The 14,141-nt window shown below is 47.4% G+C and overlaps 1 protein-coding gene across 1 annotated transcript in view; it reads left to right on the forward strand.

Moving 5' to 3' along the window:
* Positions 1-14,141, forward strand: part of KIF26B (kinesin family member 26B) — a 317,946-nt gene that overhangs the window by 272,057 nt on the left and 31,748 nt on the right. The window contains exons 11-12 of the mRNA XM_080390457.1: positions 7,796-7,958; positions 9,088-12,526. Coding sequence (XP_080246583.1) covers positions 7,796-7,958; positions 9,088-12,526 — 3,602 coding nt within the window. The remainder of the gene's footprint in view (positions 1-7,795; positions 7,959-9,087; positions 12,527-14,141) is intronic.

Consider the following 14,141-nt stretch of genomic DNA (forward strand, 5'->3'; position numbering starts at 1 on the left):
ACCAAACGGCCTCACAGAGATCAGTTGAGCCAGACCCAGGGTGGCTGTAATGCTCCCAGGTAAGACAGCCAGGCACGGAGGGGCATGGCAGGAGGGGTGGCTTGTTCCTGCCCTTTGTGAGTGTGCCTTGGCAGATGTTAGCACAAAGCCTGGCCACATGCAGAGTCCTTAAATTATTTAAAATCTGCATCGTTATTGGTTTGAAGTGTGGGACTTTTTTCTCCTGTAAATCGCAGTCTATTTATTGCGCATGTTTTCTTACACAGGGGCATTGCTGCTTTTGGTGAATCTGGCTTTAACTCCCAACGCAGAGTTGCTGAGCCTGAGTAGGCCCCTGAATTGATTGAGCTTCTGTTTTTCAGCTAGAATTTATTAGGAGCTGGCACTGTAATGAGACAGACCACTAGGGTCCTTTTCCTTTTTGATTATCTTAGAGATTTGTTTGTGGGGTTTTTTAATGGATGCTTGTGAATGATTGACTCTGTGTTGGAAGTTGGAGTACAGAGGGGAAAGGGATCAGTTCGTCCATTTTCAGTGGTGTCCCCTCTCTGAAACCACCACTGGTCTCCAGCAGAGCTGCCCTCCCAACAACCTCCTCCTTCCCACCCCAGCACTTGGGTCTTGCTGTGACTTCAAAGCACGTCTGGATCTCGGAGCTCATGCAGCTGAGCTGGACCTCCAAAGAGTGGGGCCCTTTTATGTCATTTTTGGATAATAGGGTACTCCTTGGCTGTTTTGTAGACTGGTTTAGTTTCATCAGCTTTGGGAACAACTTTTATACAAAAGTTACAGCTCCTGAAGGAGCCCCTTTTATGGTGAGAGGGACAGTCTCTTTCAAGGAGTCAGAATAGTTGCAATTGTTGGGGGTCGGTCCTTCTGTCATTAGTTTTCTGTCTGCAGTGAAAAGAAACAAAAGATGCTATTTTGTGCATCTGCCACATGCTCATGTGTTGTCACAGGATTGTCCTGCAATATGAAATGTGCGTGGTTAAGACAAGAATTGTAGGGTAACCCCCCAACATTTTATATGCAAATACTAGAATCTAAGTGTAACTCCCTGTTATCCCATACTTGGCTGCAGCACCACCTTTCTCCTACTCTCAGCTGCTGCAGTGTCACATCCCTTCCAGATGTGGCTGTGATTTTCCCAGTACTGGAACATCCAGCAGAGTATCCCCTCAGCCTCATCCCTCCAGCTGGCTCCCCTTTCACTGGGCAGCGAGCACAGCTTGCTGGGTTGTGCTGGTGTACTGCAGGTGAGGCAACTAACTGCCGTGGCAGTGGAAATTTCCACTTTGCTTAGTTTTCCCTTTAAGGCTAGTCAGCTTCTACCTGGACCAAGTTCATTATTTCCCCGATGCCTCATTGCACCAGGTGAAGGATTCCCCAGGTTAAAGGTCCAGCGTGTTACCCATCTTTCTTCAGCTGCCTCTCTTCGTTCTGCTAACAAAGCCAGGCTCACGTGGCTGAAGCACCAAGGGCTTTATCACTCCACCTGGCCCCATTTTGCCTGTGCCTACACACATTGCTCCCATTTCCTCCCTCTCTCTCAAAATTATTAACAGAAATGAAAGACGTAGCTAAGCAAACCGTACTGGTTCATCATGAACTCAGCTGTTACACACCTGTAACATCCGCTATTGGGTTTGTGCCTTTTCAGCTATAAACTGTCCTCTGTAAAGATTATTTCCATGCAACAAGAGCCAAAGCCAAATGGAGTATTTATGCGGTTCCCTTGTTATGCAAGCATTTATTACTATGAATAAAGCAGTGCATCAGCACAAGGGAGCAGAGTTAAGATTTCACGATCAAAAATAACTGCCATAGTTGCTGAGATTTTTCCTTTGACATACCTCTATAAATAATTAGATTACAAGACACCTGAGGGCGTACATCATCTGATCCTGTAACAATAATACCTTGAGGGAGTTGACAACTTTCTCCTTTTGGCCAAGTGCCTAGGAAGACATTAAGGTACGTGATTAATAGAGAGCACAAACACACACCCTTGCACATCCTAAAGCTTGGTTATAATATTGTATTGTATCCCTTGTGAAATGTTATTTCTATTCCTGATGGTGCTGCTGTTGTCACTGAATAGCCAAAATCCTCCTAGCAGTGGGGTGAGAGGAAACAGAAGACAAAGAAAATATTTGTTATTAAGGTGTGCGTGTGGGAACCCAAATAAATCCTACAACAGAATCGGTTAAGTAATTCCACAGAAAAGTCATTGTTCCAAGACTTTAGTTGGTTCTTCATCACCAGTATTCCCTCCTTTTGTGGAACGGTCCTGAGTTTGCCTCTTCCATACAGATAATGAGATGCTGGGCGACAAAAACTCCTGCAAATTTCCTGAGCGTAATATTTTTTTCTTATTGCTTCATTTTCTATTCATGAATTCTATTTCACAGCCCTAAACAAAAGCAATTACCATTTGCTGCTTTTCTGTGTAGCTCACTTCAAACACGTTGCTCGCAGGGATTCTCACGAAGCTGAAGGACCTGACTGAGGAAGACCCAGGAGGGCACTGCCCATGCTCTACCCCCTCTCCTGGGCAGCATGATGCAGTCAGCCATGCCAAATTGTGGTGGGGTTATGGAGCTCCTCTGCCGGGTATCTGGGAGCAGCTGGGGGGACTCAAGTGAGGAGAGGGGCCTTGGAGATCAGGCAGTGACAGTGGAGGACATTAGTGGGAGAAGAGGTGAGGAAAGAGGGGCTTAGTACTGGGAGAGTGTCTAGCAGTGATGCTGGAGACTGGCAAAGCCTGGTGTAGCTGGTCAGACCACAGCAGGATGAAATGGAGCTCTGCTGGGCTCTTTAGGCGGGGACCTGGGGGTGAGGGTCGCACTGTGGGAATGAGGAGAAGGTTGGACAAGGAAAGCCCAGGACAGACACTGTGAGAACGGGATTGTCTGATGAGAGAAGAGCATGGCAAAAAGGTTGTGAGCACATAAGAGCACAGCTCTCCGACAGCATAGGAAAGGATTGTGATGCTCCTGAGCCTTACTCTTTCTCTACAGGCAGCAAATACTTGCAAAACCTCATGGTAAATTATTCCATGTCCTCCTCCACCTACTGCTTGTCCATACAAAAGGTGGAGCCGGCTGCTGCTCCCAGCTACTCGGCCAGTTCAGCAGCTGAGGCTTTGTAATACATAGGAAGGTTCCAGGCTTGCTGATGTCTCATTAAAATATAAGCACAAATCCACATGACAATGCATAAGAGCATTCAGAGTGTGAAATCAATCACCGCATGGGCAGGAAATGTCAACGTTAACTTTGTCCTGACAAACTCGCTTTATATGGGCTATATATTGTGTTGCCTTTGCAGGATAGCTACCCCCCCACCCCAATTATCATCTTTTTCAAGGCAGGTGAAGGACCTGCTTTAGAGATGTATCAGTGCTGTACAGCAATGTGGTCATTGCCAACAAATTCCTTCCCTAATTTGTAGCAGAAGTTGGAAGGCGTGTGGAAGAGAAGGGAGGTGTCCTGAAGGGAGCCGGTACCATCTTCAGAACTGGCTCTGCCAATGCATTCCTCAGCATTTTAGATGAGTTATAATTGTATGTTCCTGGTTTTCTGGGTACCCAGGCTGAACACCAGCTACCCCATTTTCTCTGCGAGACAAGTCAAAGTCAGCTGTACTTTGGATGTAGAAGACTATATAATGCTCAGTACTCTGAAAGATCAGTGCTTCACACCAAACACCTATACTTAGTGAAGCCTTTGATGCTGCAGGTATTACCAGAGGATTATATACGTCACCTCAGAGGCATTCCAGTATTAGATACTGCATTGATGAGCTCCACAGGGGACAAAAAAAGAAAAAGAACCTTTGAAGCAATCGTTCGTTTTGGCTTCAGAGCTGCGTTTGTATAGTCCTAATGGTAGGTAAGGCACAAGTCCACACGTTAAAAGGCAAGGATTAAGTGGAAAACTGAATAACTTCTTGTTCAGTGAGCACTGTTTATCCTGCACAGTGATTGAGGCAGGGGTCTAGTGGAAAAATAGTATCCAGTCACGAAATTAAAGACTTTGACTTAATGCACATAGGCAAGTGGGATCTATGCGATGTCCAAGGAAACATATCATGAAGTACTCCATTCTTCAGTGTAAGGTTCTGTATTGTTTGAATCTGAGTACAATTAATCATTCATGAGGAAGGATAACACAAACGTGTATGAGGCACATGAAGACATACAGTTTTCCTTCTTACTGAGCAAGTGAAAGGACTAATTTACACTGATCCCATTTTGCATGGTGAAGTCTCAGAAGAGAAGAAATGGAGAACACTGTGCTCACTGCAGCACTACCACATCTCTCTTTCGGGGAGGTTTAATACCTGCTGGGGCTCCTTGCGGTAGCTGTTGAGAGGTGCAGAAAACAGCGCTCTAAGTCCTTCAGTACCTGCTTTAATGGTAGAGGGTGGAATGCGGGAGAGGTAAGGGAGCAGCGTGGAGAAGAGAGCGCTCCTTTCCGTGTGGAGGGCTGCCACTCCGTGGAATGGACCAGAGCTTTCCGCCTGGCACTCTGCAGAGCTCCTCCCTTCGGGATCCGCCGCGCCGTACCTCCTCACATACTTCCAAGACGTCTGAGTTTGGTTTCCTGCTCCGAGGGCTCCTGCCTCTGGACTTTTCCAGAGACACAGCTTCGTATACTTTATTTTGGGGTTTTCCCTGTGTGGGATATACGAATAGTATTTAGTACTATCTTGCTGTAGCCATGATGATCTAAGAAGTCAGGGAAGAAAAGGTGTACAAGTAAGGGTAATGTATTTTATTAGCCTAAGTGATGCAGTTAGAAAAATGAGGTAACTTTTAAGTACTGAAAAGGCTGCAGAACTGACTTATCGATATACAGGCTCTGGAGTCTGAAGTGTGGTATCCTGACCCCTCCTTCATTGGTCCCTATATTTTATCCCAGTATTCATGATGGGTTATGGTAAATTTCCTAAACTATAAAAACACAAGTGGATGGGATAGAAATACACTTAAAATGAAGATAGGTATATAAAACAGAGCCATCATGCTGCTCTGGCATATAATTTTAGTGCTCTTGGAGCAGAATGGAAATGGACTGTTAGCATTCCTGAAGACCTCTCATTTGCTGTGGAGACACTGGTGCATGTCACCATGCTGCTGTGAGGAGCCCGAGACCTTCTGCAAGCCAGGCTCTGCTGCATGCAGCGAGCAGCACGGACCCCGCAGCAGCCGCCCGGCCGGGAGCTCCTTTTTCCCTGTGTCTTTGTTTAGTTTGCCCAGCCAGAAGATCAACAACGGGCTTCCTTCTCAAAGCTCTTCCAGTGCAGAACTGCAGGCTTTCCCTTTGTGAAACTTCTGCTTTCACAAGAAACTTTGCTTTTGCAAATACCAGCTCATGAATCACCTAATGAAACAGTTCAGAGCCTTTCTTTTTATTTTTTTTTTTCTTCAGGCAGAAATGCCATGTCAGCATTCAGAAGAACAAAGCATCTACTTTGTGTCTCATGCTGCCTGTCAAGCAAATTCAGTGAGACATCCAGAATATTTTACTGATATTTTACTTGATGAGGATAGGTTGAGTTAAAAATTAAGCCACGCGTTTTTGTGTTATTATGGTCTCTTTGGCTTGCTTGCTTTCCTTTAGAAGTTAGTAGGTGCTATTGTGAGGGATCAGTGAACCCTGAACAGGTGAACTTGTCTTATGACAATGTCCAGAGTTGACAAAAATCTGTTTAGCATATTTCTTTCTCTTCATTTTATTTTTCAGTGTGCAATAGTGACATGAGGCTGGTTATTTTGTCTGGGTGCAAAGTTGATAGTCAAGATGCAGACAGTACTGAATGAATAAACTCCAAAATCAGATTTGGGTGTTGGCTGGCCCTTTTGCTGCTGGTTTCAGGCTTTAATCCTAAACAAGCCTGCCCTTTAGTTCCTATCTGATATATGTCAGAGGATCATTTGAGTTATAGAATAGGTATTTCCTCTGTGTCATTCTTCTTGCAAGCATGTGTTTCAGTACAAGGCAGATGGCATGGATTATTTTATATTCATAATGCATATACCTCTAGGAGAGCCACGCCGCAGTGTGCTGATGCTGGCTGCATGGGTTATGTATTCTCAGGAGACTGACATGTTCAGAATGTATTCTTTTGCCCTTTCCCCTGTCGTCTCATGTTTTGCTATGATAGAAGCACTAGCAAATGAAAGGCATGTTATTGATTCCTGTGCAGATGTTAATAATTTCCATGTAACTCTGCATTGGAGTGGCAGTAACTGATGTACAAAATTTGACATCTTAATTATTCCTTGATGGAAAGGAGGGCCACTAACCTGAGATACAGCAGCCTATTAACTCTGGAGCTGTGGATTCAAAGCAGCCTTAGGTTACAAGCGAAAGGAGTGAGGCTGTCTCAGTATAGTCTTTATAGAAGTTTATTTTCTTCCCAAAGACACGAGGCTGTCTTCAATGTGTCTGGAGCAGGTGGAGGCAGAAATCCTGAAGCAAAAAATGTTTTACTTCCAGTTTTGCTAGCCTAGCTGAAATCACAAGGACTGGAAATCTCAGGAGAAGCAGTTTATGAGCTCCCCAGACTTACTGCTGGATGCATCAAAATATGCATCCCGAATGCTGCTGTTTACTCAGTCAAAAAGAGAAGTTCAAGAATGTTGGTGTTTGTCTCAGCCCCATCCAGTAGGCATTGCTTCAGTTCCCAGCAGTTGCAGCTTTATGCAGAATTCCCATGAGCTGGAAATGTTAAGTGGACGACCAAGAGACCTTGTGCAGCGTGGGTCATTAGCAGATATGGAACAGTGAGCCCCAACAATCTGATCCCCAGCATCTAAAGGTATCGCTATCACTACGACGTGACAAATGTTGTAAAAAGTGAAAGCAATTCCTTTAGCAATAAGTAAATATCAGGCTGTGGCTGTCTTTGCTTTCAGCCATATGTAACTATCATCAACAACCTACAGCGTAGGAAAGGCTCTCTTCAAGAGGATGCCATTTCTCAACTCGCCATTGACCTGTACACCTTGTAGCTAAAGCTCTTTTTAAAGCTTATGGCATGCATTTCTGACTATAGGATTAGTTGACCACCACAGAGGCATTATATGTGCAGCATTATGCTGTTAAAATTCATATTCTTAGTCCAGTCACAGACAGCTCCCCAGCAAGGCATCAGCATTTCAACAGCTATCCTGTGCCGAACAATGTAATGTAAATGGCAAGAACAGAAAATTTGATTTCCACCTCAGTGGAAGAAAAGATCTAATTGGAAAGAACAATTGTGTAGTCTTGAGGCTTGATTATTTTGCATGTCGCCAGCATCATCCAAAAATAATTGCAGTGATTTAACTATTATTATTAGTGAGTTAGCAAAGTGCCCTAGAAGGCAAGAAAAAAAAATTTGGTCTTTTAATCTAATCCACTGTCCTCTTGTCCTCCAGAGCTGGGCCAGAGTTTGCTTGCACACCGAGCATGGGGAAAGGGCAGCAGTTTGGTGTTTGCTGCAGCGGCTCCTTAACGTCAGTCCTGAGCTCTGGTCTGCAGCTCTGTACTGGCAGCGGCAACAGCACAGAAGGGCTGAGGACAGAAAGGTGGAACTGGGAAAAGGAAAGAAGTTTAAATTGTAGCCCAGGGTCTTTCAGCATGCTCAGCTGCAGTCATGGTACTGTGCAAACCTGAGGAAGGAAACTAATTAGGATTCCATTAAAAAGAGGAGAAAAAAAATCTTGCTGAGGCCCAAGTCACATCATGACGGTCAAAGTGAAACCTTGCTTGCTAATGCAGCCTTAATTCACTTTATTTTGCAGAGACAGCAAGCTCACCATGTTGCTTCGGGAGTCCCTGGGGAACATGAACTGCCGCACCACGATGATAGCTCACATTTCAGCCACTGCGGGGAACTACGCTGAGACGCTGTCCACCATCCAGATTGCATCCAGGGTCCTCAGGATGAAGAAAAAGAAAACTAAGGTAAGACGACGTATAACTCCTTCTTGTAATGACGGAGGAGGGAGGAAGGAAGACCTTGGAGGGTCCTTAATAGGGCAGAGCAGCATGTAACCACATCAGTAACCAGTTCCAAAGAGCATGTGTTGTGTGTGCCCTGTCCTGGGCAAGTGGCTCAGAGCAGAGCATGGACCAGCTTCAGCCCCAGGTACAGAGCAGTGAGTTCAGACCTATCTGCTGTAGCCAGCTTGTAAGCTGGCCTCGTTTAATGATGCAGCTGCCAGCATCTATTTTCAGTTATGCTCTTAGTGCTAATGAAATACAGAGGAATGAAACCGCTGTAGAGTTAAAGGAAATTGGGCTAAGTGAAGAATTAGATTGTCTATGCTTCTCAGAGAGAGCAGGAGCAAAATAAATGCAAAGCAGCGTGGCCATTGCCAGCACTGATGCCCCTTTTATTCCCACTCGCACCAAATACAGGTGATAGATTTTCCAGGTAGAGTGAGGGTGAGCTGTAGCCACTTTCATGGTTTAGAGTTTTACAACTTTCATGTTTTAGAGTCTTACTTACAGTGTGAACTGGGCACAAGAAGTGAATTTCAAGCCTTTCATTTAAACTGACAGCCTATGGATTGACAAAACCTTTTTTTGTCAATGGATTGAAGAGAGACAAGTGAAGGGATTCGGTCCGCACGCCATCACGGCAGCGTGTCTCCAGAGACCTCTGAGTGCATGTTGTACATTTCCACACACTGGTAGTATGACCAGACAGGGATTGCCTTTATTTTCTGTGCCTTAGTTGTGTAGTAAGTCTTCTTGTTCCTCTTCACGTACATACACACACACAAAATAGCAAAGCCTTTACCAAATGTCTGATTTGTTTGGCCAGGCTTGATTAAGGGAAGGATCCAAATCTGTTTGTTTAGTACTATGTTATGGAAGTGTCATCATGTTGAGTGGGACACAGAGTTGGGGCACTGGGTTCGTTGTAGATGGTTGTGTGTTTGCTGTAGGACCGTGCATAAGAAGCTTCAGAGCTCTGTGCTTTAGTTCAAAGATTCCCCCGCGTAGATGTGACCGTGACCTTCTTGAGTGCGCGCAGGTAGAAGCTTGCAGTGCTGACATTTCCTGGTCTCTCTCTCTCCTCCTGCAGTACACATCGAGTTCTTCTGGAGGAGAGAGCTCTTGTGAGGAGGGCAGGATGAGGAGGCCAACCCAGCTGAGGCCTTTCCATTCCAGAAATGCTGTGGACCCAGACTTCCCTATTTTGCATTTATCCAGCGATCCTGATTATTCATCCAGCAGTGAGCAGTCATGCGACACGGTGATTTATGTTGGCCCCAATGGCACTGCCCTTTCTGATAAGGAGCTGACAGATAATGAGGGTCCCCCTGACTTTGTTCCCATAGTTCCTGCTCTGCAAAAGACCAAAAACGAGGGCAGGCTGGAGGAAGTGAATGAATCGGGACCCAGCACATCTGAAAGAGACTGCCTGAAGTGCAACACCTTTGCAGAGCTCCAGGAGAGGCTGGATTGCATAGATGGCAGTGAAGAGACCGACAAGTTTCCCTTTGAAGAGATGCCTGCTCAATTTAGCTCAGACCAGATGTCAAAGTGCTCTGTCTCCAGCCAGCTGGCAGAGCTCAGCCACTTACCAGAGTCAGATAAGGAAGATATGATGCCAGAATGTCAGCATCCTGATAGAAAAGCCAAGGAAAATATAAATGCAACACCCAGCAAAACTAAGAGAAATCACTCCCCTGTTCCTTCTGGAGCCCTTACTAATGTTTCAACTCCTCCTTCTCCCAGGAGTGTAACAGGCAGCTCTGGCAAAGAGCTTAGCTCTGGTCAGTTAGCACACAGCACCAGCCTGCAGAGCAGCAGGGAAGGTCTCAACACCTGTGGATTTGTGGAAGGCAAACCTCGGCCAATGGGCTCTCCCCGGCTGGGCATTGCAAGCCTCTCAAAGACATCCGAGTACAAGCCCCCAACTTCCCCTTCCCAGAGGTGCAAGGTCTATACACAGAAAGGAGTCCTGCCCAGCTCCAGTCCCCCACCAGCTCCCCTGAGTAAGGATACTGGGATGACATCTAGTGAATCTTTATTGCAGCCAGAAATCCGGACCCCACCTGTCGGCATGAGCCCTCAGGTCATGAAGAAGTCTGTGTCCTCCAGCAATGGGGATTTTGAGGAGACCATTCTCAACAAAGATCGACAACAAAGCCTTTCTCCAGAATCCAAGAAGGAGATTCTGAGCACCACCATGGTGACTGTGCAGCAGCCCTTAGAGCTGAACGGAGAGGACGAGCTGGTGTTCACCCTTGTAGAGGAACTAACCATTAGCGGGGTCCTTGACAACGGGCGCCCAACCAGCATCATCAGTTTTAACAGTGACTGCTCCGTGCAGGCTTTGGCCTCTGGCTCTCGGCCAGTCAGTATTATCAGCAGCATATCTGAAGATCTGGAATGTTACTCCAGTGCAGCTCCTGTGTCTGAAGTCAGCATCACGCAGTTCCTTCCACTTCCAAAGCTGGGCCTGGATGACAAATCCCAGGACGATGGCAGCAGGCGCTCATCCATCAGCTCATGGTTGAGTGAAATGAGCACGGGGAGTGATGGCGAGCAGTCATGCCACAGCTTCATAGCCCAGGCATGCTACGGGCATGGGGAAGCAATGGCAGATCCCCCTGTCTCCGAGTTTGCAAGCACCATACAAAGCGCCAGCATGATTTGTGTAAGTGACAAGCAGAAGCCAGTGGCTGACAACATGCTTATACTGTCAGAAATGGGGGAGGAAGCTTTCGGCAAAGTGCCACCCCTCAAAGGCTGTAAAATATCGGCTCTCGGGAAAACTACTGTCACGATCAAAAACACCGCAAGCCTCAGCAGCTGTGAAGGTTACATCCCAATGAAGACAAACATTACCGTGTATCCATGTATCGCCGTTAATCCCTTCAAAGCCCAAGACACTGATGATGCTGTACCAGCAGTAACTGCAGACCCAAAGGTTGCTCATCCCCATGATGGGAAAGAGTCCAGTGCTAAGAAGGATATAAAATTTGAAGACCCTTGGCTGAAGAGAGAAGAAGATGTGAAAAAGGACAGCTCTGGGGGCAGTGATGGGCAAAGAGCTGACACTGCCACCGTTTCAGCCAAGGCTGAGCACAACACCAAGCAGTCCTCAGCAGACAGGTGCAGCAGCAGCAGCAGCAGCGGGGATGCCTCTATCTCCCCAGGATCTGACAGTTTAAAGAGGATTGTGGACGGGTGTGAGGTGGCAGCGTCCGGCTCTGCAACCCAAAGCCCTGTTCACTCCAGTGACGGCTTGAAGAATGGTAGCCTCCCTCGAGGGTTCCCAAAGGCAAGCAAGGCGGAGGACCCTGACAGTCACCTCCATCCTACTGCCACTGACAGCAGCGGAGCTGGCTCTCCTGCCCTCCCGCTGTTTTCTAAGGCCAGTCTGGATAAGAAGATGGCATCTCCCAAACACTGTGTCCTCACTCGTCCCAAAGGGACTCCTCCTCTGCCACCGGTGAGAAAGTCAAGCTTGGATCAGAAGAACAGAGCCAGCCCCCAGCACAGTGCAGCCAGCAGCACCACCAGCAGTCCCTCCAGCCAGCCGGGGTCCTTCCTGGCCAGCTTCCCGGAGGAGCTGAATGCCAAACAGAAGGGCCCTGGCATTGACAGCAGCGGCAACAACAGCAGCAGCAAGCTCTTCAGTGCCAAACTGGAGCAGCTCGCCAGCAGGACCAACTCCCTTGGGAGGTCCACAGGAAGCCACTATGAGTGTTTGTCGCTGGAAAGAGCGGAAAGCCTGTCCTCGGTGAGCTCCAAAATGAGCCCTGGCAAAGACACCACCATGCCTAGGGCTGGACGGAGCCTCAGCCGCAGCGTCATGTCCTCACCCACCAACTCGGGGCTCTCCCAGTCGGCGGGGGCCTCCCCAAAAGCCAGCCAGTCGAAGATCTCTGCAGTCAGCAAGCTCCTGCTGGCGAGCCCCAAAGCCCGCAGCCTATCTGCCTCTGCCACCAAAACGCTCAGCTTCTCCACCAAGTCTCTGCCTCAGTCCGTAGGGCAGAGCTCCAGTTTGCCTCCAAGTGGGAAGAACATGTCCTGGTCGATGCAGTCCCTCAGCAGAAACCGGGGCTCCAGCCTTGCTTCCAAATTGCCCCTTCGGGCTGTCAATGGGCGGATTTCGGAGCTGCTCCAAGGGAGCACCAGTGCCAGAGGCTTACAGCTGCGGGGAAGCTCGGAGGCAGACGAGCGCGGGGGTCCTCCCGGAGATGAAAAGCCAACTGTTCACATGCTGCCTTCACCTTACAGCAAGATCACCCCTCCTCGGAAACCTCACCGCTGCAGCAGCGGCCATGGGAGCGACAACAGCAGTGTCCTGAGCGGGGAGCTGCCCCCTGCCATGGGGAAAACAGCCCTCTTCTACCACAGTGGGGGGAGCAGTGGCTACGAGAGCATGATGCGGGACAGTGAGGCGACAGGGAGCGCCTCTTCAGCACAAGACTCCATGAGCGAGAACAGCAGCTCCGCCAGCGGCCGGTGCCGAAGTCTCAAAAATCCAAAGAAAAGATCCAACACAGGTAAGCTTGCGGTGGCACGAAAGAGGGGTGCAGACTGAAGCAGGTGCCTCGTACATGGTGGGGAGGCTCGCTCTAAAGGTGAGCTTGTTCATACCGGCTATATCTTTTAGCAGAGAGGTGAGGGCAGGGAAAGCATCCTAGGCTCCCAGGTTCTTCACTTTGCAGCAGGCACAAATCCCACGTGGTTGCACTGCCTTTGCAGTGGGGACTCCCTCTCGCCCATTTCACTTCGATTTACTTCACATGAACAGAATAACATTTATCCCTAAAACTGGTTACTATTGCCAATGGCAGCCACATTCCAGTATTTATTTGTACAAATGTTCTTCTGATTTGATTCCAGAAGGATGCCTTTGTGAGGCAGCGAGATGAAACTGTTATTCTTAAGCACTTGGGCAGACTCCCCTCCTTGCATGCATGTGTTTCACCAGCACAAGGTCACAGTCTTGCTGAATAGCAGTACCTGTTGTGAGCCCCCCTTCACTCCTTCTGTGCTCTGGATGCCTGAAGGAGCAAGATGCTGCACAGCTGAAACCACCGCTGAGTTCCTTTTTCCCACCTAGAAGAGCGAACAAAGTTGTGCCCATGCCCCTGGAAAGATGTTATCCTGCCTCTGAGACTCTTGGGTTTTCAGTTTTGAGTTCAGAGCCCTTCTTTTCCCAGTATTTTATATATAAAAAAGTAATAAATCATATTAATATTAATAAATGGGAACTGGTGCATCAAAGCACTTGTAAATCCAAAACGTTTTTAGTGATCAGAGAAAGGATCAGAAAGACTTGATCTCTGTTCAGATATTATGCCCAGTAGCTTTCAAACCACATCAAGACTTTTTAATTAAATGGCAAGAGCCTCCGGGGTCATACCAAGAGTCTGTGCAGATGCAACTGATCCATCTTCCCACTGGAATGGGTTTCAGAAAACTGCAGGACAGAGATGAGGAGCACCTGATCACCTCACCTTTTCCCTGGGTGCTGTTCTCCCAACCTGAAGCACAAGTCCTGCCTAACCTGCTTTTGAAAAAAATGCACCTTGGCATTGGAACTGGTGCTCACAGGTATGTGAGATCAGTGGCTACTTATCCTACAGCAGCACTGGCTGTCTGAGCCATGTTACTCTCGTAGAGTTGCTAATTAAGCAGCTGTGCCACTTGGTGAGATACTCACCTCTGGGATTCACTTGCAGTGAACGGACTGAGTAATGCAAAACTCGCCCTTTCTTTCCACTCCCAACTGTGGTGGCAGGAAGAACATGTGCAGCACAGATGTGAATACAACAGATAGCGCTATTAAAACCATAATATGTTTTATTATATTATGGTTTTACCCATAAGTGCATGGCTGGTGGTACCTGCTCAGGGGATGCACCTGAAAGTGATCACTCCACATGGAGCAAACAGAACAAGTGATGAAATAGTCTTTCTGAAGTTAACTTTGCATCCTATGAGAAAACCTCTTTCCTATCCCTTCAGGTTACGTGGCAGTACCTTCATTTTCCTCTTTCTGAGGTGTTCCTGTGATAGCTCCTTTCAAATATTAACATTTTAATAGCAACTTCCAAGAAAAAGAAGGATGATTTGCATGTTGTGGGAAAGGAAAGCAAAGCTGCCCACAGA

This window comes from Falco punctatus (assembly GCF_963210335.1).
Source record: "Falco punctatus genome assembly, chromosome: 5".
Taxonomy (NCBI): Eukaryota; Metazoa; Chordata; class Aves; order Falconiformes; family Falconidae; genus Falco; species Falco punctatus.